At 35.6% G+C, this 24,421-nt stretch overlaps 1 protein-coding gene across 50 annotated transcripts in view; it reads left to right on the top strand.

Annotated features, from left to right (window-relative positions):
- ANK2 (ankyrin 2) overlaps window positions 1–24,421 on the top strand; it is a 674,296-nt gene that overhangs the window by 525,115 nt on the left and 124,760 nt on the right. For 37 of the 50 annotated variants that reach the window (XM_053217027.1, XM_053217030.1, XM_053217029.1 and 34 more), the window contains 6 exons: window positions 5,512–5,610; window positions 9,739–9,924; window positions 10,354–10,377; window positions 13,528–13,626; window positions 14,863–14,961; window positions 21,525–21,623. In XM_053217027.1, coding sequence (XP_053073002.1) covers window positions 5,512–5,610; window positions 9,739–9,924; window positions 10,354–10,377; window positions 13,528–13,626; window positions 14,863–14,961; window positions 21,525–21,623 — 606 coding nt within the window. The remainder of the gene's footprint in view (window positions 1–5,511; window positions 5,611–9,738; window positions 9,925–10,353; window positions 10,378–13,527; window positions 13,627–14,862; window positions 14,962–21,524; window positions 21,624–24,421) is intronic. The other 13 variants (XM_053217023.1, XM_053217031.1, XM_027062984.2 and 10 more) reach the window with 1 other exon arrangement.

Below are 24,421 nucleotides of genomic sequence, written 5' to 3'. Positions count from 1 at the left end.
AATAAAATTCAGACTCCTTAGCATGACACATGGGAACTGATTCCTGCCTGTGTCAGCCTCCTCCTGCTGCTAGCCACATTGAGTTATTTGCAGATCCCTAGATGTTCAGTGTTTTCTCATGGGGTTTCCGCTGTTTGAAGTCCCTTTCCTGCGTCTATGCCTAACTTCAGCTTTCGTGATTCAGTTCAAACCAAATCACTCCCCTTGTCTACCAAAGTGTCACTTCCAGTGACTTCCTTTGGATATGATTTCCTTACCCAGTTTAGTTCTGTGCTCTTCTGTGTTCTCTTTATATCCCTCATGTAACTTCTCTCTTCTTTTCTTTTCTTTTCTTTCTTTTCTTTTCTTTTCTTTTCTTTTCTTTTCTTTTCTTTTCTTTCTTTCTTTCTTTCTTTCTTTCTTTCTTTCTTTCTTTCTTTTCTTTTCTTTTCTTTTCTTTTCTTTTCTTTCTTTCTTTCTCTTTCTTTCTTTCTTTCTTTCTTTCTTTCTTTCTTTCTTTCTAAGAAACGAATTCTATATGTGTTCACTGAACTGTAACATAGTAGTTTCCTCACTTGCCCATCTCAGTCTCTGGACTGTGAGCTCCTAATTAACAGGAACTTTGCCTTTCCTCTCTGAATCACTATGCCAAACACAATGCCTAGCAGTAAAGAGTCACCCAACACATTTTTGTTGAATAAATATACATGAGTGGCAATGGAGACAAATAATGTTAAAATATTTAATAACTGGTTGGTAGAGGCACCTACTGGTCACGCTGTTAATTATCATAACAGCTGATAATTTGCTGCTTGTTAGCATCCTCCTAGTATCAGCCCAGGTTGTGGATCTCTTTGACTTTTTTATACCAACAAGAAGAAAATACATATACTTTTATACCTACCTGCAGCCAGACTATTTTAGAAAGGCATGGAGACATAATACATTGGAAAGCACCTGGAAGCATGGACACAGGCCAGTAATCCTGTGTTATTAATCTATTTATATGCAGAGATAAAAGCTTTCCTGTAAAATTCACAGTGCTGTTAAAAGGCTGCAGTGCCCTGTCCCAATTACCCAGAGGCATGTTTCACATTTTCTGGCGGAGTATTTCTTGTTAAGTAGTATCAGGAAGTTAGGGAAGGATAATTTCCCACGTCTTTAGGACCTGTAGTAAATCTTTATTGCCTTCTTACTTCACATATTTGTAACAGTAAATAGCTCCCTCCCTCCCTCGCCTAGCCAAGATGTTGTTTTGGCTCAGGCTTCCTTCATCTTTTAAATGTACTATCGCAAATACTACAAAATCTGATTAACCCCGTACTTTCATTCGTGTCTTCCACCACCCCAAACCACAGTGGGTGTGGTCCACTCAGTGTTCACCAGAGTGGACGCTCTGAAACGCAGATATGATCACGGCCCTTCCTGCCCTAAACCATTCATTTGCTCTGCATCGCCAATAACAATATTCTTCAGGTAATTTCAAAAATTGAGCTTTTTAAAAATTGCAGGTGCTTTGGCTTCACCCATGGAGACTCCAGTTCAGCAGAGACACTTTCACTTCACTTACTAGCTGTGAGATTTTGGCCAAGTTACCCAACTGTCTGAGCCTCAGCTGCCTCAGTTCAAGTGGGGTGAAGAGGGATGCCTGGGTGGCTCAGTTGGTGGAGCATGGGACTCTTGATCTTGAGGTCATGAGTTTGAGCCCTACTTTGGATGTAGAGTTTACTTTAAAAAAAAAAAAAGGATATGGCAGTACCAATGTTGCAGCAATATTTTAAGTATTAGAGATAGTATTAGGCCATTTAATGTGTCATTCAAACAGAGACACTATTAATTATTACTCCAGGGGACTATACATAAACTTAGACAGTCCCAGACAAACAGACACATACATGATCACAGTAATTAGAGGTGACATCGAAATCATGTCTCATAGTGAATAGCGTATAGCAGAAGTTCAATAAATTATTTTTATTGTTATTGTTCTTCATATCTGTATCCCCTATACTGCTGAAAGCCCTTGCATGCTGAGGCGGTGGCACCAGGCACAAATGGGATTCATGATGTACTCTAATCAAGATCCTGAATGTTTGTGACTGCCCTTTCTCCCCTCCCTTATATGCTATATACTGATATTTCCCCCTTTTCTTTCTCTACCACTAACCCACTATTAATACTTGCAGAGCCCAGGGCATGAATGCAAAAGAGGCCCGCTTACAATATACTTTTTTTTTTAAAGTTTATTATTTATTTTGAGAGAGAGAGAGAGAAAGCATGAGTGGGCAGAGGGGCAGGGAGAGAGGAGAGAGAGAATCGCAAGCATGCTCCGTGCTGTAAGTACAGAGCCCAACTTGGGGCTTGATCTCATGAACCGTGCAATCATGAGCTGAGCTAAAATCAAGAGTCAGATGCTTAACAGACTGAGCCACCCAGTTGCCCCTACAATATACTTTTTTAAATTAAAAGCTATATATCAAGTTAACTTTAAATAAGTATCTCCTATCTTCCTATCTTGACAAATATATCTTTATAACAATATGACAGGTCCAAATTTAGACTTCTCAGAAACCTTGGAGTTCCACACAGGATTGTGGCTGGTGGCGGGGTGGTGGTGGGGGTGGTGCTGATTCTAAACCCTGGCCTACAGCGGGTTCCTCTTCTTGGCCCATCCCTGGATCCATCCTCCCCATAGAGCATCATGTGTAAAGGTGTGAACACCCTGACCTGCACCTACTACTCTGACCTTCCCTAGCAAACAGCTCCTGGGGTGTCTATTAGATTCCTGTTGCTGCTGTAACAAATTGCCACAAATTCAGTGACTTAAAATAACACAGATTTGTTATTTTATAATTTTAGAAGTCTGAGATTAGGCTTAGGACTAAAACCAAGGTGCTGCCCCTGCTGGTTCTTTCTGGAGGCTCTGAGTAAAAATCTCTTTGGACCACGTCCCCTTCTTCCATTTTCAAAGCCAGCAGTATGGTGTCTTTTCTCCTCTCTGACCTCCTGCCTCCTTCTTATAAAAACCCTGTGATTATGTTACACCCAGTTGAACAATCCAGGATAATCTCCCCACCTCAAGATCCGTAACTTAATCACACCTGTAAAGTTCCTTTTGCCATATAAGGTAACATCTACAACTTCCAGAGATTAGAGTGAGGACATATTTAGGGGCCATTGGTCAGTCTGTCACATGGTGTGCATGGCACTTTTGGAAAATGAACCCAAAGAAGTCTGAGCAAGCACTGGAACCATGCTGGGGGCTGCTTAGTCAAGGATTATGGGTAACTTCATGCCTAATGTGTGGTCTGGAAGCAGGAGAGCTGCAGGATCAGGATGGGCATGTCCCTTTGGGCCTCTGGATCCCTACCGTGTTCAAATAGAGGAGGCCCCCTCTAAAGCCCAGGACCCAGGGTGGGAGGCTAAGAATGGTACATTTTTTTTTTCCCTATTGATGTGGCAACCACGGTCTATCTCCCTTTCTCCTGATCTACATCCAAGATTCTGTCAGAGGAAAACATGTAAGCAAAGTGTTTTACTCTATTAAAAGTTCTGTTTCGTCTTTTTTTTGCCTTTGCATCCTGCCTTTTCCTTGTCATGAAAGAGCCCCATTCCACACCCACTCATTGTTTTTAACCACACTCACTGGCTTTCCCTTCCTTTGAATCTCTAATTCCGTCCTTCCGCCACCTCTTCAGTGTTCTTAAAATACCCAAGATTTCACCTGTTTGCTATGTTTTAAAAAAAAATATGCTATCCAACTAGCAAGCTATTCCTGCATCCTACAAAATTGTCAACTCGTTCCTTTGACAATATTTCTTAGTTTAAAAATTTCCTCCTCTTTTGAAGTCTGCAGATTTTCTTTTGTAATCAAATTTAAAATTTCTTTTCTTATTCTACTTCTATATTCTGTATTTTTATATTTTGCCAGATCTTGGCCATCTTAAATAATGTTGCCACACTTAAACGATGCATATAGAAGAATTTTTCAAAACAGTTATTTTTTTCTCCTTTTATGGTTTTGAAAATCCCTTGTTTTTGCTTATTCTCATTAATGCATAGAATTTTTCAGGGAATCAACAACACGTAAGGCTCTGACATTGTTCTGAGAGAATTGTTAGATTTAAGAGTCTATGTAGTGTCCCATGTTTTCTATTTTTTTACGAAGTCTTTTTTTAATGCGGTGTTACCTATTGCAAAGGATCTGATGAAAAGAAAATTTGCCAATTTAAACTTAATTTTAAACTCAAGCTGTACAATTTCAGTGATTCTTTTAACTGTGACTATGTAATAATGTTATAATATTACCATAGTATATGTTTCATGAAGGCAGATGTCTGTCTTATTTATCAGTGTATCCCAGTGATGTCCTAGCTACCAGTGGCTGGATTTTAGTAAATAACTGAATGCATGAATATGGGAGTTAATGAATGATAGAATTTCAGAATGGCTTTAAAAATAATATAAAAATGTTCAGTATAAACCATATTACTTCAATCAGAATACTGAAATTTAGATTTTTTTAAAAACCTTTTCAATCAGATTTGCAATCACTCCTAGCCTATTCTGGAATGAGTAATAATTTATACCTTTAAAAGTGCTAATTAAACCGCCTACATTCAAGATAATGGTGGCCTGTTTAAATAGTTTATGATTTAATAAAGTACAGAAATTAGGGGTCCCTGGGTGGCTCAGTTGGTTCAGCTTCAGACTCTTGATTTTAACTTGGTCATGATCTCACCGTTTGTGAGTTTGAGCCTTGTATTAGGCTCTGCACTGACACCGTGGAGCCTGCTTGAGATTCTCTGTCTCCCTGTCTCTCTGCCTCTCTCTCTCTCTCTCTCTCTCTCTCTCTCTCTCATAAATAAGTCAATAGACATTTTTTTAAAAAGTATAGGAGAGGGGCATCTGGGTGGCTCAGTCGGTTAAAGGTTTCGGCTTCAGTTCAGGTCGTGATCTCACGGTTGTTGGGTTTGAGCCCCACGTCAGGTGCTGTGCTGACAGCTCGGAGCCTGGAGCCTGCTTTGGATTCTGTGTCTCCCTTTCTCTCTGCCCCCCCCCCAACTCGCACTCTATCTCTCTCTAAGAAATAGATAAACATTAAAAAATTTAATTGAAAAAGTACAGAAGATACTATATAAATATTATTTTATAAATACACTACATATAATGAGAATTTATATGTATGCCATAGGATTATATTAAAATTCTAAATATCTTTAGTTTTAACAGTGTTAGGTAATGGGAAATGTAAATCTCTAGAACTGAAACGAAGATAGGGAATTTGGTAAATATTGTTTCCATATCACTTTGTCCTCATTCTTTTAGGAATTATGTGTAGGAATTGGTTCACTTTGATTATAGCTAGTTTTATAATAGTAAATATATGTATACTACATTGTGAAGGTGTGTTATATGTATCATCATTTCAAAAGTTTACTTCGTAGTATTCTCTCTTTCCTTTTCTGGTATTCTTCCCTGGTTTAAACTTTACAAATGATTAAAGATGTCTTTTTTATTGTTTGTCCTCAGAATGGCTTCACTCCTTTATACATGGCTGCCCAAGAGAACCACATTGATGTTGTAAAATATTTGCTTGAAAATGGAGCTAATCAGAGCACTGCTACTGAGGTAAGACCATCAACCCAGAGGTTCAAATTCTTTGATCTTAATGTCCATAGTCTTTTTATCCAGCTGCAAAGGATCTCCATTATCTTGTCTAAAATATGCTAGAATGTTCATGGGGCGCCTGGGTGGCTCAGTCAGTTAAGCATCTGACTTTGGCTCAGGTCATGATCGGGCTCTGTGCTGACAGCTCAGAGCCTGGAGCCTGCTTCAGATTCTGTGTCTCCCTCTCTCTGCCCCTCCCCTGCTCATGCTCTCTCTCTCTCTCTCTCAAAGAATAAACATTAAAAAATTTTTTTTAAATAATAAAATATGCTAGGAGTGTTCATGTTACTTGTGTAACGTACAATGATGGCCATGAACAAAGGACCCAGTGCACACAGTTGAATGAGTTTATGCCTTGATTTGGGATTCATGTCAACTTATTCTTACATGAACTCATGCTTCCATCAATTTGCCATTCTCTAGGTTTTGGGAGTTTTTATACTATTTTAAAATCAGATTACAGTAAATCCTATCCATCTCTTTTCATCACTATTTTTCATCACTATTCATCACTATTGTATCTGTTAGGATCCAATTTAATTCTCTAAATGAACAATTTTTAATGATCAGAAATTATTCATAGGTATCTGTGTTAGCACAATTTTATGAGGAATGTGTGACAAAAATAAAGCTGTTCACATTTTCTGAAGTGCAAATTATGGCATATAGTTGTATGACTATGATTATAGCAACAATTAAATAGGATGTTCAAAGTCCATTTAGTATCAAAACATTCAGGACATCTAGACATAAGAAAGGGTTAGAGTGGGCCAGTTTAGAACATCACTTTCCTTTTCAAACTATGCATGTACTCCAAGAAACAGACTTGCTTTGTTATTTTCTTTCTCATTTTTGCGTAGGCACGTTAAGGAGCAAGTTCAGTGATTGCTTAGAACTGCGATTTCTAAGTGATCCTCCAGAAACCATTGAGTTTGGAGAAACTGTCTCCAAACCACCACTGTGAGGTGGTGCCTCTTGGGGCCAAAGCTTGGAAGTGAGTGACACAGAGAAGGGAAAAAAGTTCCACTGGGTCATGCCACTCACTCCTCACCCCTTTCAACCAGATTATGCAGGCTGTGTTTTTCCTTTCTCATATTTTGTGCCTCCACTGATAGAACTTTAAAACTCCTGGCTTGGAGTGAGAGATGATTGATAGATGCTTGCCCTCCAGAAACTAAGTTGGTAACTTTTAATGTCTATTAAGGACTTCCTTTCTTTCTGAACGATTAAGTCTTTAGGTGAAATAAACATGAATTCCTTTCTATCCTGCCCTGGGGGAAGAGATCATCATAATCTATTAAATCCATTTCCAGTCCCTTTGGCAGAAAACTTTTTATGGAGCCAATTGCAATAACTTTCTGACAGCTTATTCTCATTACTTAAAAAAAAATCCCAAGAAACCACTATTAATGGGGCCATGTTTCTTATTTGTTTATGACTGGAAAACACAACTGCCCAATGTAAAATGATTTCAAGTTCTGTATTTAACACACAGATTTTACACTCTTACCATGTGGGTAAAGTGTGATTTTTATGATTTGAGGCCTTTTTTTTTTCTTTTTTTCCTGAGACACTAATTATGTCAATGAGTAGCATATGACTATCTTCAGGTAAATCTTGAGTAACTACTATGTGAGACTCTATCTCTGTATCAGGACAACTGAGAAATGTACCAAAATAAGGAAATCTGTGTCTGTTTTATTTTAGTTTCTTGAATGCAGAATCACTTCCCCCAAGAAACCATCACAGTCCAGAGTTCTAGTCACCGGATAGATTTATTATTTCTAGTGTATGGTTTAGAGAAATTCTGCTTGCTGGTATTCATAGCTGTCTCAAGGCTCCTTTGGTGTAGCTCTCTGTAGCATTTCAGTCTGGTTCAAAAAATATCCCTTTATATACACTGCATCAGCAGAAGCCATGTTGCACTGTGATTCTCAAAAAATGAAAACCCTCTCTGATTTCTACACAAAAATGCAGCTTTTGCAAGTGAATCGTATGAGGTTTGAAGCTTAGCTTAGACATGTGTATGCTTGTTGTTTAAGTTTTTAATCACTTAAATAACTAGAATTAATTTCTGACTGACTGGACATATATAAGCTTAGTTGATTAATTCCCCCCTCCCCTTTGCTGGCCCTAATGATTATCAAGTAACACGCATATGGACATTCCCTTTTAGTCTATCGTTCTGTAAAACCTACCATGTTTCCAGGGCTTTAGGACTGATTACTGTTTGATATTTTATATTGTATTGCCAGATACTTTGTACAGTCTCATGTGCACACGTGTGAATATGCCTAAAGAAGACCTTTCCTCTGTGCCCAAAAGTAGCCCTAATTTGTAAAAATTAACTACTAATCAAGACATTGTGACCACTTTAAAAAGCAGATAATCATGAGATTATTCAATACTTCCATGAAACTCATGTTTGAAAATAAATCTTTAAATATTTGAAATTTCCCATAATTATAGCAATTAGCATTGGTAAGTAAACGATGAAAAATGAAGCTACTGAATTTTCATATGGGTTTCCTTTTTCATGGAGTTAGTTGAGGCGCTTGAAAAAATCATTTCAAATATTCACCCCTCCCTCATGAAGCATAGAATAGAATGAAATCCATGTGGTAGACATTGAAAGTTAAATTCTTTTAGGGGAATTCTCTGTCCCTCCAGTACTAATTTTATAACTCTTAACTCTCCTTCTTCCTGAACATTACCAAAATTGAAGGCTAAAAACTTTTTCATTAGGTTCTGTACTGTCAGCAAATGCCTTGTCTCTAAGAAAAAACAAAAACAAAGTTCATACTCTTTTCATATAAACTATCACAGTGTTGCAGGGGATAATCGAATATGTATATGATAATGAGCCTGTTCTTTCTTTCTCAACAGAAAACTTAATTTGTGCCAAAGTTTTAAATTTAGGCTACTATTTTTCATTTTACAATGCTACATGTTGTATTTTTCCATTCTATTAAGTAATGTGTTTATCTAAAATTCAATTCTTATTAAAACAAATTCAAGTCTTTTTGTGGTAGTGCTATAGGAAATCACTTTTTCTCAAAACCCTACAGTTTAAAAAAGTTATCATTGAAAACAAATCGAGTAGTTAGATTATGGTAAATTGCTGTTGTCTCTAAAATGTAATCATTAATATACAATCTTATTGTCCTCATCTCTTCTATGAATGGAAACTTCTGAGACTTGTTTTCAAGTTTTTGTGGAGTAAGGGAGGTTTTAAAATACACAGAGCCTAGGATATATATGATATATATATATAGATTTTTTTCTATTTGTCACCTTTCTACTAACTGAATACTTGTTTCTAGAAAGAAAACATAGTTTCCAAATTTACAAGCATGGTTATCCATCTACCCTTAAAATTCCTTTAACTTTGATGATCTGTGCTATTGTTTTATTTTTTTTAACTTGTTGCCAAGTTTAGAATTAAATATCTGTTTTTTCATTACCTACCACATTGTATCTAAATGATCTAAGTAACATAAAATTCAATGAAGTATAAAATTAATGAACTAGCCTTATTTATCAAAAAGTTTTAGGTTACATTATGTTCCAAATTTGCCACATTAATTGGTAATAGCCCATTCCATTGATAATTATTATTGTTCTCCCCTAATCGATACAGAGACATTTAGAAGCTTGCATATTTAATTACAGAATTTATTTCCCTGTCTTAGCTACTGTATCTTTGCTTCTCAGTCAGACTTGGTCTCTCTTATTCCAACCCTTCCCACTTTTTCCTTTTGATTAGCCTGTATACTTAACATTGGTTCCGATTTTTATTTTCCCATTCTAAACATACATTTAAGTTCACCTTATGTGAAGTATGCTTTGTTAGGGAATGCAGATGTTTTTCAAAATATTTAGAACAGAAGCTAGGAAAATAATCTGATGAAACCAGTCCATAGTACAGCATAGGACAGTTGATCATCTGCTTTAATCTTCACAGGAATATTTAATCCCTTTGCTTTTCTTCTCCATCCTAATTCTTATTTTAAACATTAGAGACATTGCTTACAGTTGAATCCCATGCTTCCAAAATTTAATTGAGGGTTTTTCCTTCTATTTTGCTAGGATGGCTTTACGCCACTAGCTGTGGCACTCCAGCAAGGACACAACCAGGCAGTGGCCATCCTCTTGGAGAATGACACCAAAGGGAAAGTGAGGCTGCCGGCTCTGCATATCGCAGCGAGGAAAGACGACACCAAATCTGCCGCACTCCTGCTTCAGAACGATCATAACGCTGACGTACAATCCAAGGTAAAAGCTGAACACATTTGTGGACAGGAACTCTCCGGCTGCCAGCTTCCTCCTGGGGGATGATACAGAAGTAGGCCATGGTGATAATGCAAAATTACTTCCGGTCATCCTAAGAGATAAATTACCGTCGGAGGTATTTCAGAAAGAAGGGGACCGGCTGTTGGGTATAATAACAACAAAATTTAAGATAATTGTCTCTTAACGATGGGGTTCAGATTTTTAGAAATCTGCTTACTTATTCTATTGGTATGGAATAAGAAATGGAATTAGAAAGGTAAAATTGTATTGTATGGATAGCATTACGGATGTCTTTTCTCAGTAGAATGTATTTTGGAACAGTGTATCCAGTTGCAGTGAGCAGATTGACCGTTTACTTAATTTTGCACTGTGTAATATCTTCCCTCTTCTTCCCACACAACACTGCTTCAGATGATGGTGAATAGGACCACCGAGGTACAGTATTGTGGTTATACCAAAATATACCTTGTTTTTATTCATTTTACTTTTTGCCCAGTTAGAATAGATGCTCACTAATTCGTACTAATGATTGGAATTTCCATTATTAGGAAATTGATTTTAGAGACTTTTCCCATAATTAAGGCAAATGAATAATTCAAAAATTTTAATGTAATATGTATTTGATGTTTTTTTTAAATCAGTGAAACTATTTCAATAGCTTACTAGAGTAGAGAATGAAACAGAACTCCTTAATATGTATTTTACTGAGTTAGCTTTACTGTTAACTTTTTGCCAGTAAGAGATATGACCTTCTCTTCATGAAATTTCTCTGCTTAGAGTTTAGCAAAGTGAAATTTAAGGAGGTTTCTTCTTTGCAACTGTTTTATCTTCTTATCTCATTGCAGTTGCCCTTTTCTTCCTGTACTTTTTTAACCACGTTGCATATAATCAATAGTGATACCGAGCATATTATTATCGAAGCATTTGCTTTTATCTTGCTAAGTCTTAGCAGTACTTGACATGAAATTATCTATTTTCCACATACCAAAGTAAGTCACATTGATCACCAAGAATATTCAGTTCAGAAGTCTCTCAGTAGTGTGTGTGTGTGTGTGTGTGTGTGTGTGTGTGTGTAGTCTTTCGACCATTGCTACTGAGATGCCTTCTGTTGTTGAAAGTATATGATAAAAATTAACCAGTATTCAAAGGCAAATGACTGTGTAGATTGATTTTCACTTAGTTGAGGGGACTTTGTAGACTAACCTCTCATGGTCACTGGGCTGTGGATCTGGAGAGGTTTTGAGCATTCATTTGGTATTTAGTAGTAGTAGAGTATTTCTAAAATTAAAATCTTGTTTGTTAACAAATGTACCTATTGAGATATGAATATATTGAATTAGTCATATTATTTCTTTTGTTCCATATCTGTGCATGGGACTTAGGTCATAGATTTTTTTTAAAAAGGCCCAATTGGTTGGTGAAATTTCTCAAGACTAGAAACATATAAATTGATATCTTAATTGCTGGTTTTAATAACTTTAATTTTGTAGGTGATTTTTGGTGGTTGTTTAAGAGATGTTTTTGAAAGCAATATTGGCTGTAAACATTGTATTGAAGGCAGCAGTTTGGGAAGATTCGTACTGAGTTAGAAATATTTCTCTGAGGATAATAGAGTAACAAAGAGGGGAGCCCTTCCATTGATTCCCTTGTAGAAAAGTGAACTGAGCTTTCTACCTCCATGGTAACCAGGCAAGAGTTTCTCCGAGGGGCTTCTCCGAGCCACATGTCGATCCAAGAGTCACAGTCTGAAGCATCCTCATGGACGGTTGATGAGGCTGTGTCAGACAATAAATTGGTTTATTTTTGCAAATCAGAAAAATAATTTGAAAATGATTCACCAGCAATCACTACGTTCTTTTCCTGAAATGAAATTGTAACTTAAATGGTAGTCTTACATTCAGGATATGTCTAGGTGGCAGGAACTATCAAGATACAAATGAAAAACTTCCAGTCAATTATTTCCTAAAATATAAAAATTTGACATTTTATAAAATAACAGCCAGGTTGTAGATTCATGTTTCCCTCCATTTTGACATGAGTATTTGGCATCCTGTAAACACAAAAATATCTTTACCACAAGTGTGGGATTTGGATTGATAGTTACTATTATTATTTTGTGTCTTGTTTCTCTATAGTCAGAAATCATTTGTAGCTAATTTGGTTGATAGCAGGGAGGAATTTCCATTACCTAAGATATCTGAATGCTTATTTAGTCCATTTAAAAAGCAAAATCAACAAAAACTATCAAATGAATAGAAAAATAACAGTTGTGATTCATATAATATTTCTTAAAAACAATATTATATACCTCAAAGTTCATTTCAAATAAAAGGGAATGATACAAATTAACCTCAAAGCTGCAGGATTTGATATCCAATTCTATAGGAACAGTCTTTATTGTTCCTCTCATCTTTTATTGAGTAATGAGAATTATGAAATTATGGAGAGCAAGAATAATAGATTTTTTAGCATTTTAATAATGAAAGAGTAAATATACTTCTTTTGTGAAAATGGCAAAAATTTCTAACTAAATTTCATCAGAATAAGGAATGAAAGAAAGTATACTTTTCTTCCATGAAGATTTTCAGATTCATTTTTTAAATATTTTGAGAGTAGGAGTGCAGTTGGTTAAGCGTCTGACTTCTGCTCAGGTCATGGTCTTGTAGTTCATGAGTTTGAGCCTCTCATCAGGCTTTGCGCTGAGAGCGCAGAACCTGCTTTGGATCCTGTCTATCCCCCTCTCTCTGCTCCTCACTCACTCACACTCTCTCTCTCTCTCAAAAATAAATAAACATTAAAAAAAATTCTGAAAGTAAACAGTTCTCTAATGTCCATACATTTGATTTAACTTGCTTATTATTTTATGTCAATCTTATTGATAAAATTTGGTTTAATTAACATTCAAAATTGTGTTCAGCTAAATTTTTTTTCTTTATTTTATATTTACATTGATGCCAGGTATATTATTTAATTTTTGTTTTTTTTAATTTTTTTCATTGTAACAGCATAGTCTCACTAAACAGTTATTAGAGAAGACAGAAATATCATGACAGTGTAAATGATGTGGAATGAATTGTACACCTCTGTAAAAGTTTCTCACAATATTTTCATTGTTCCAAAGACACAATGTCAACCAATGTTGGTTTCTTTTTTTATTGAAAATCCCCAAACGAAACAAAACTATAGTTTTATGTCTTTCTCTGAAGAAAAAATCTTTAATTCATAATTATGTGAATTCTGTGGCTGAAACCTTATGTTGTTTAATCATATTCTGTTTTTCTCTAAAGCTTAACCAACTCAAGATACATGGTTTTGTATAAACAACAAATCTCATAGACATAAATCATGAAGCTAATTACAAATAATGTTGCCAAGAAACATAGGGTATTTATTTACCTGCTTATAGCCTTAGTTATTTACTATCTTGTAATACTAAAATTTAAAGAGCTTTATTAAAGCATTTATTATCTTAATTGTATTGCTCACATGTTAGGTAGACAATTATGTGTGATTTTCTTCACTAATCCAGGGACTATAACAGATGGAGGTGAAATGATTTACTGTTATTCTCTTTGCTTTCCATAGAGTGGTTTTACCCCTTTGCACATTGCCGCCCACTATGGAAACGTCAACGTGGCAACTCTTCTTCTAAACCGGGGAGCTGCTGTGGACTTCACAGCGAGGGTATGGTTTAAAATAGTTTCTCATTTTAGATAGCAGTAAATGAGAATTTTGTTAAAGTAAAAATGAATAACAATAAAGTTTTATTTTTCCTTGACTGAATCTATGCTGGATATATTAGATTTTTCATTTTTTTTCTTTGCATCATAGCACATCATCATGACCCAATAAATGAAAAATAAGAATGTGTAAATTCACAGGCACACAAATAATTTGTAGTAGTTAAGGAGGATATTAGTTCTGACCTCAGTGTGAGTAGTTATATTTAAAGATCACTCCATGAATCATGAATGAGCAACTTCAAGTCAATAAACAATTAAACTGTTAAAACATTAATTATCAAATGTAAAAGAACATTTATACAGTGTTATGATCATTATGGGGCATATAATTTGACAGAAAAATGTTTTTAATGAATTGAGAATGTGCTCATATAAAGAGTCTAACCAAAATACATAACAAGACATCATGTTGCATTATATGTTTAATGGTATGCTTTCATTGAAAGAATTCACTTACATGCTAATTACAAAACTCAGTGTACTCAGTATGAATCAGTAAATGCAATATTTGAATATTTGCAAAATTACGACATATAAAAAATTAGGTACCTATTTTTGCCATAATGATGATATATGATAGCCAATAAAATAAATAACTACAATTCATATATATGGTGTTTTTGGCCCTGAGAAGTCTTCTGTATTGAAACTGTGTCGAGTTATTTACAAGTTGTTTTTCATACTGAAATATTCTGAAGAAGATGTTTTTAAGAATCTTTTTTTCTAATGGTTATTGAATATGTATATTTACATCCTGTTTTTAAGTATAGGAAACTTTAAGATGTGAGAATCTTTCAGTTCATGGATATTTTAGAAAGAGCGATAGACTTTGGACTAGAGCTCTGTCCTAAGTAGAATCTGAAATTTTGTTTATTATGCGAAAGTGCTCCCTTTGTCCCTTGACAATGTGTACAATGTAATGTGTACATTCAGTTCATATGTTGTGGTTATAGACAAACTTAATTATGCAGCTCATTCCATTTTTCATTCTCTAACTATAGTGCTTTGTGGTTTGTGTGCTTTTTTGTTCCTTAAAAATCAAAGACATGAAACTTTAAAAACCCTGAATCAAATTACCACATGGGTCACAACCTTCTTTGTGCCTTTTAACACAAAGTTTTCACCATCATGCCCTGTCATACCCAACATGCTCTTATTTCGTCTTCCCATGGTGTAGAATGGAATCACCCCTCTGCATGTGGCTTCCAAAAGGGGAAACACAAACATGGTGAAGCTCTTACTGGATCGTGGTGGTCAGATCGATGCCAAAACTAGGGTGAGTGTCTCTGTTCTTTGAATTTCCTACCATTTTTGTTTTTTGTATTCTTGAAGCAGGCACCTTAAAATACCAGTGCTTAAATATAAACAATGCATTTTCAAGGAAATTGCTTTCTTGGATTCAATTTAAATTTCATACAATATTTAAAGGTTTCTCATTGGAAAGTGAAATTAATGTTTGCTCATAAGTGCTGAAGAAACAGAATGCTAGCTCCTCAATGAGACAGTTTTTTAAGTCCGTGCTTATTTTGGGGAACAAAGATCAAAGATTGAACGGAAGCATCTCTGATTATCAGCTGTACTTTTCAAAAACCCAAACTCATAAACATACATTAAGCTTTGAGATTGTGGCTTTTACATAAAATATTTTAATACATGTTGACAATCCTTTGCTCCTAACTTTCCAATTTTTAGATCGTTTTTCTTAGGTGGTCATACTATACTGACCTGAACAAACAATCTGCTGTATGCTTATGGAACAAAGGCATATAGTTATTAGATTGCACCTTTAGTCAATCCAATTTGATACGAGTCAGTGCCCTTCATTCACTTCAAATTTGTTAAGTAAAATGTAATTCTGAGCTTTCTATACTCCCAACAAATAGATAATAAGAAAGGCAGGAGAATACAACTGTTAGAAGCGCAGCCTCTGAAGGCTGACTACCTGATTTCAAATTTTACTTCCACAACTTACTAGCTGTATGATATTGGCAGTTGACTTACTATCTTCTCTGAACTTAGGCTACTGTTGGTAACCTATCTCATATGGTTGTATGAGAATTAACTCTTAGATTCTTATTATTTACTTTTTTAAAAGTGGAGGGGGGTCAATTACTTAGCTACTCATAATTTTTTATTATGTTACTGGAATTATAAGTAGTTACTTACTTAAACATTAAACCAGTACTTCAATATTCGTTCTCTGGAATACATTTGCTTAATCATAGGCTTCAGCAAAATTTTAAATATTCCTATAATGTGAACATTTTCAAATACCCAGTGGTGTAAGAAGTCTATAAAAGATTGGGGAATAGGATGTATCCCTTGTGATATTTTATTCACTTTGTTTAATCCTGGGACTTTATATTTTCAGAGTCAAAGGACTAGGGATCAAATCTAGTTCTTTTGCAAATCTTGAGGCTGGCAAATGCTTTTATTTAATTAGCCTTATCATCTTTGTGCTTCTAAGAACTACACCAGTCCCAAACTGTACATTCTGTTTTTTAATGACCTCAGGAACTGTTGCTTTCATAATCTCATTTCTCTAAGACATTTGGTCCAGATCATCTACGTCATGTTATCATGTGGGAATTCTAGGGTGGTTTGCTTTGTCTGTCAAGATCTTTGTTGTAGTGTCTACTGTCTTTGCATTAGAGTTTTATATGATTTCTACTCTTTGCTGTGTTGGCATGCCTTTTCTCTTGCTGTGCTGTAGATATGCAGAATTTGGAACAATTATGCACAGTGTTTCATGCCTTGCTTACTTGTTTTTCATGTTTAAAGGACAATTTCTGTGCCTCCTCTTTTAAAAATGTTATTAACATAATGTCTCCCTTTACACTTACCTCTCCATTTCTATTGAGACTCTCTAATAATTGAGAGTACCAATGGAAAGAAAGCACTTGGCAAATGCAACAGAATTTTATCTTGGCCAATGTCTTCAAAATCCGCATGCTCTTGTTAGTATTTTTCTGGAGTATTCATTCATTTTGAGGCAAGTGATTTTGTTCTTATTGATCATTGCAATATTTGCTTAGTTCTTTAAAAGATGCTCTAATTTGCATAGCCTACATACATTTGCATATGTAATTTAAGTCTAACTCCAATTAGGGTGTGCGTTTTCATAAAAAGCATACTAAGATATGGAGAGAAATGGATTCTTATGCTAGTTCTGCCATTAACTAATTGTTCTTGAGCAAGTTAATCAAATATAAGCTTTGGTTTCTTCTGTAAAAGGAATATTTGCGCTGTATTTCATCCAATGAAACTTTTAGTTATACAAATAAGTTGAATTTCATTCAAGAACTTATAAATCAAAAATTAGATTTTATAATTGTATACATTGTGTGGATCTTCTGTTCATTCATTCCCTAAACAGATAGTTTTTGAGTTCCTACTTAATGCCTAGAGACACAGCAGTTAATATGATAGACTAGGTCCCTTTACTCACAGAGATGCAAATTAATAGTACCCAAAGAATTAGATTAGCAGTATGCTAGTAAAAGTTTACTAATTGGCTTTCAAAAAACAAACAAACTCTGATTTGGAGCTTTTGCCTTTGCTGACTTCTGTAGTGTAAATACTCCCCATACCTCCATCATGGCCAGTTAGAGCTACCAATAGGGTATCACTGAATACAAAATTGGGAAGAGATGTGCAAAAACTTGGCTCTCACTAGTTTGTGTGGGTTGGCTCTGGCACACCCCAGGATTGAGTACAGTACAGTATTGAATGGTGGTACTGAGCTTTTCCCACCGTAAGTTAAAATACTTCCTTATCTCTAAGAAGTAGGATTTTAAAAGCAATTGAATTCTTTTAATTCTGGCTGTAACTAAAACAACTATATCTTTCTTACCAAAGGCAAAGTCAAGTAGAAGGTAATACTGAAATCAAGGACTGCGGTCTGGAATTTGGAGGCTGGTTCTGCAACTATCACATTTTATTATTAAAGTAAAAGGAATCTGGTTAGCTTTCTCTTTTGTCTTTTGAAAGTATATTTTACAACAGAAAAATTTTACATTTACTGTCGACTGCTTTTTAGGTAGTACAATGGAGGCTCTACATAAGGAATTAAGAATAATATTTTTTTTTCATTTTTTATCATAGAGATCTCAGTTTCTTGTAGCAAACATACTAGTTGTAAACATTCTCAATCTAGTATATTCTATCAAGGATTTTCCACCTGATCTTCTCATTGTTAATATAGTATATAAGGTTTTCATTATCTAGAGAAAAGCAGAATATGTAGAGGCTTTCAGGTAATTAAAAAAAATCTTGCCCACTGATCCTTTCCCACTTTTGCCAGCACTTTGTCAATCATTGAGACATTGTGCATGTCATTGACATTCCCATCATTGACTGGGATCTAGTGGGAAACTGAGACATTTTCACCAGAGCTCGGTTTTCTGCTATCTGAAAAATTTCACGTTAATGTTAAAAACATTAACAGAAATTTCATAGCTGGTTTAAAATGGTATTACTAATCCAGGTTTTATTAAGAACATTATTCTGTCTTTATTTTTAAACTTATATATTATTTATATTTGGAGATACTCCATATAAGGTTAAATTATTGAAATGCATGTTTCAATGCAAACGATGAAAGTATACAAAAACATTAAAAGATGATGAACAAAAACCAATATATCAGAAAAAGTGTTCATAATTATTAAAGCAACAGCAATAGTGGCCACCAATTGTCATATGCTCACTGTTCTAGGCCCCCTGCTAAGTACTCTACAAATATTTTATTTCCTTTTCCTAACAATTTATGAAGTGTGTATTATCTGCTTGTTGAGAAAATGTGGAGGCCTTCATTTGAGAAATGAGACTCCCAACGGGAAAAGTGACTTTCAGAGGAGTTATGTAACTTGACCTAGGATACACAGGGTAATAATTATAAGAGCCTGTGTTCATACACAGACTTCAGGCTACATCTACAACCTAAGCAGAGGGGAGGAAGGGAAAAGATAAGGAAAGAACTGGTTGTAAAAAGCTAATGCTGTGGGCTATCAACTGGAAAAATGGTGTCCCTCTAATGTTGATTGATTTAACCTATTAAGGATTATCAACATCATGGTGTGATATGAACTGATTCTAGTGAAGAAAAAAAAAGAACAAAAGGAAAGGAACTGTGGGAGGGGAGGAATGTAAGCTTTAAATACGGTCTTAAGAATTTAAGTTAAAAAAGGTATTGAACAGATCGTTGCCCCTAGGAGTTGAAAAAAGTAAACAAAAAAGTCCTGGAACACAAAACCTTGGTAAGATTCAGGGGGTGGGGGGCAATAATGAGACACTGTACTTATAGAAAATATGTAAAATCTATTCAGATTGCGCATGTTGGGAAACTTGAATTTAGTATAATTCCCATATCCTTGATAAGGGTAGATAAATTGCATCAGATTTAGAATCAATGTAATCCTTACTGTTCTTTGACGTTCTTGTGTGTTTTTAAGTGTTCTCTATATTTTCCTATTGTTATTCTGAGAATATCAGAAGATTTCAACATGATTATACAATGAATATTTCATGTATTCTGTAGGAAAAATACCTATTCTAAAAATGATTTAAGGCAGGGTCCCCTCATCTTTCAAACAAAGGTTGTAAATTAAACAGGATAAGAAGAATTATCCCCATTTTATGTATTGTGAAGTTGAGCCTCACAGAGAATATCCATAGTGGCTGATCTGAGACTCACACCTGAAGCTCCCTGATTCCAGAGCCCATTTGCTGGACCATTGCATATAATGCCTTCATTCACTACAGTTGATTTCTCAAACTCTAGTTCTCCATGGAGCCCCCACCAAGAATATGTTTGAGAAATCAAGCTATCAAGATACAAAAGCACAATCATCTTAATCGCTTTGCCTGCACAGTTACTTTTTTTAGACTCCTCTCTGGCAAACTTTAAAATAACTTGGCATCCCAACTACAGTAGTTAAATACTTTTTTTTTTTTTTTCTGGAAAGGCAGTCTTTTCATGCTAATTCCTACATATCTAAAATTGCAAGGTCTATTTTGGATATTCAGTATCTTAATACTAGCTAAGGAGATTTAACAAAGCAAAGTATCATTATAATTCAAGGTTCTAGACCGGGACACTTGGGTAGCTCAGTCAGTTAAGTGTCTGGCTCTTGATCTCGGCTCAGGTCATGATCTTGTGGTGACTGAGTTTGAACCCCACCTTGGGCTCTGCACTGACAAATAACTCAAGGTCCTAGCCAGGACCAGAGTGCATGTTCAAATTTGATCATTTGAATATGGATTTATTAAAGGATCTGTTTATAACATTGAGGGTGGATTGTAGGGAAGGCACAAAGGATAGTAGAGTATCCCCAGAGCTACCAACAGCAGGGCTCATTACCAACCCTAGGCCTGCAAGGTGAGAAGTAGTTTGCCAGAACTTCAAAGGAGAAAACTGCATGATGGAGGCTGCTTTGGCAGGAGCATAATATTTGGTAAAGAGACACAGCCAGACTAAGGAGGTCCTTTACAGAGTGGCTTCAGTATTTTCTGAATACTTGCTGCATTTTCCATAGTCAACCAGAAGCCAGAGGGCAAGGTGGCTCACCAATACAATCTAGAGTTCTTTCTGTCAGACGTGGAGCAGAGGAGAGAAAGGTAGAGCGTGGATCTGGAAGGTAAAGGGAAAATACCTAGCATAGGATCCCAGAATGTTGGGATAGGAAGAGTGTTGTGATTCAGATGACTTATATTTATTAGGGGGAAAACATAATTCAGAACAATGGTCCTGGAAACAGAGACACAAAAGATAAGCTATTAGAGTTCTGGAAAATTCAGCTTTTGAAGACCTCTTAACGTCCCCATCCCTCATTTTCTCTGAATGCTACCTACCTTCTCAATGTCTTTCCCTATGACAATCTTTTTTTTCCCCTTAAGCTTGAAATCTCTAGTTAATTTATGTACTCAGAATTTCATTTTCTCTCTCACTTCTTACCCATCATTCGTACATTTTGCCTGATATTACCCATGCACTCTGCTCTCTGGCCATTTCACCCTAAAGAGAAATAATTTCCAAAAGACAGAGGGAATTTGAGGATTTCTCTGGAATCAGAAACTACCTGAGAAGCATCAAGGTCTGAAAGTTTTATAAGTAACATAACACACAGTTGTGCCATAATTCTGTTTGACACCTTTTTAATGCTATTATTATTAATAACAAATTTCACCTCTGAGAAATAACTATGTAGTTTTTAAAATGTTGAAAAATATATGTGGAAACCTTTAGAAGAATGTGAAAAACATGACTTTCTTCTCATGAGCAGCAGGGAGCATTTTAGGAGAATTTATAAAACTAGTAACAATTCAAGAGATGACATAGATGGACAAATTAGGTTAAGAAGAATTTGGGGGTAAAATTGTGTTAGGGCAACCAAAATGAAAATAGTTTAATGATATAACATCTGGTTGTAGTTTGAAGCAAGTAGGGTTTTCAAGTTCAACAAATGCAACAAACTCTGCTTTTCCATCTTCCCAAACAGGGAAACACAGGGCCAACAGCATGTGTTTTTACATTGAGACTCTGCATGTGAGATCTCGCTTGCCTACACCCTCACTCTGTTTCATCCCTATCTTTCTTTTTCTCTCTCTTGCCCTCTGTCAGGATCTCTCACTGTCTTGTCTTCTTCTCACTCTTCTCTATCATTTAACTAATAGCAGTTCTATTACTGATGTATTGAATCACTAGGAAGAAGTTCAGGAAACCTTCTCTTTGAAGTGGCATAAGAGGCAATCTTTGTGGGTGTGTGTGTGTGTGTGTGTGTGTGTGTGTGTGTGTGTGTTTAAGTTAACTCAGGCTTAATTCTTCAATTCTTTGGACAGGATGGGTTGACACCCCTTCACTGTGCTGCAAGAAGTGGACATGACCAAGTGGTAGAACTTCTGTTGGAACGGGGTGCTCCCTTGCTGGCAAGGACTAAGGTGGGTCATTATGGGTAAGATGGGATCGAAAGAACTCTTTAAGCCACTTTTTTGAATATGTCTTTTCTTCTTGAAATCAAAGCATTAATCAAGTATTTTCTAATTACTCAACAATTGTGTGCTAGAAATGAGGAGTGTATATCAAACTGTTTTAAAGTTATTTAAAACTAAAAAATACAGGCATTAAAATGTATTCAATGTATACCTTCAAGTTCTTTCTATATTTTTACCACAGATGGAAATTTGAATATATTTCTATTATATGTAAATGAGTATATTGTATATAAATGAGAATATTCCTTACATTCTATACGTCTGTACTTTTATGATTCTGTGGGATGCTATAAAATACATATAAAATTGTCTTTTAAAGTAGCACAATTAGCAATACAAGATATTCTTTTGGCTCTCTAATCTTTATCTCTTAGGCAATACTAGTAAAAAGAATTACTTATCAATGGTGTTGGATGATTGTATTTAGGATTAGTAGATAACATGGAAAGCACAGTTTAGAATAGGCCATCTTCGAAGAACCATTAAACAAGCCTAACATTCTCTATGGCACAGTACATCTAGCATTTCTTGTCTTATTTCATCCATATGCTCAACTATGAATAAAACTCTAACCAAAACCTGCACCGGGAACTGATTTGTTGGAGGTTTTCATTACAAAATGTATTTTACAAGCATTATTACTGTGCAAGTCCCCATTTTCTAGCCATTCTTTGGGTTACCAAGGAATATCATGAGATACAGATAAAAAATAATCACACAGAACTATTTTATAGCATATGCAACAATCGGATCCTTAACACAAGAAAAATTTAGACAAAGGACACTTCTTATGTTTTCTCTCTATTCTACCTCGCCTAGCCCCTGAACAGGATTGGCACCAACTGATGCTTTTACTAGGGTAAACTGAGAAGAATAGACAGCCAAAATAAGCAAATTTTTTATTTGTATTATATTTTAATTGAATATTTATTTGAAATTATTTGGAGCAAAACCCAGCCCACATATTTAAAATATGTGTAGAATGAACTTAATCTTTAAAGCTGTGCCCTATAGGCCATGAAATGGTAGTTTCAAATCGTATGTATTATTTTCATTCTCATACTGATACCATGAGTGTTGTAGAGTTTTATCTTTAAAATGTGACATTTTGGGCTGGATAATGCAGAGATAATTGTAGAAAGTTTTGTGGAGAAAACTTACTGAAATTTAAATGAAAATAACAAAATTTCACCAGTCATGTTGCAACCAATAAAAAACATATATCAAATTGAGAACAGACAGATTTGCTTTTCCACAAACTATAAAATAGTCTTGTCTACAGAGTTCACCTAAAATTGTCATGTCACTAATGAAGACAATGGATTACCTAGATGAATTTTTTACTGGCTTTCTTTTAATATCAAATATCACTTATATGTAAGGATGTAGCATAAAGTATCTGTGACTGCATGATTGTATCTACTCATTTATTCAGTCATTTATTCATCCATGCATACAATTATCATGGTGAGTAGCTACAACGCGCCAGGCAGTGTTCTGATCACTAAGGAACTATCAAGGTAAATAATACACAGTGTTTGTTCAAGAAGCTCAAAATTGAGTGGGTAAGATAGATAAGGAGATAATAACAAAAAGTAGAGCTATGTTCAGGGTAAAGAACAGGGAGAAGATGAACTAATCAGGTTGGCAAGTTGTTACCATAAGCCTGTGAGTGGAATAGGCACCTAATGCCAGACTATTCTTCCTCTTACATAAAACTCCCGGTTTTGAATCATCCATTATTCCTCCTTGAAGCAAATATTCATCTATTTAGTCACTCCCCCCCTCCATTCTTTGAAAATGCTAGCTCTTGGCAAACTGACTCTTCACCACAACCCCTCTTCTAATACATGATGACTTTAATGATCTTGGCCACAGCTGTAGATGACCTTTCTGGTTGGCCTCTCAATTTGGTAACTGTAAACCCTGTGTAAACCCCCCTTTCTGTGTCTAACCTCTGACTCTCCAAACACCCCTGTATGTTTTAGCTACCTTTCTCTGGAACCCCAACTCTAGAAATGTGTTTATTCTTCTGAGTCCATCAGCCACTGTTTTACTGTCCCTCATTCACTTTTATGCCCTCACTTTTGCCCAGCATAATCATTCATATCACTCCCTGACATATTCATGCTCACTTGCTATATTTGACCCTGATCAAATCTTACAGCTGAGTGTGGTGGCAGAATACACCCGGCTGTACTGACTGGGTTCACTATAAATTCATAATTGCTCACCTCAAGTTGACCTTTAATGCTGCCTGACAATCACGACATGTTTCCCAAGTGTGTTCGCTCTTACTCCCTGCTACCTGACTGTTCTATACTTTTTTCTTTCTTTAGACTTCTTTCTCTGTTGTCACTTCTCACAGCACTGACAAAACTGAAGTAATCAGAAGATAATTTCTGTAGACTCCTGTCTTTCTATCTACCAATTACGTGAATCTGTCCATATAGTCTACGTTCTCTCCTCTTGCTATCGTCTGACACAGTTGCTTGCTCCTCTCTTCTCAAAACACTTTCCTTTCCTTATTTGTCTTCTGGGACATTACACCCCTCTGTCTTTCCTTCTGCTTAGTCTCCTTGCCTGTCTCCTCTTCCCTCCCACGTCGCTGAATGTTAGAACCTCCAGAGCTCACTTTATTTGTCTATACATACTCACTAAGAAATCCCATCCAGTTTCATCTTTAAATACAACTTATACGCTGATGACACACATCTATGTATCTCCAGAGCTCTATATTGTAG

This window comes from Acinonyx jubatus, chromosome B1 (genome assembly GCF_027475565.1).
Source record: "Acinonyx jubatus isolate Ajub_Pintada_27869175 chromosome B1, VMU_Ajub_asm_v1.0, whole genome shotgun sequence".
Taxonomy (NCBI): Eukaryota; Metazoa; Chordata; class Mammalia; order Carnivora; family Felidae; genus Acinonyx; species Acinonyx jubatus.
The sequence above is the reverse complement of the archived record's forward strand: the minus strand, read 5'-3'. Positions and strand labels throughout refer to the sequence as shown.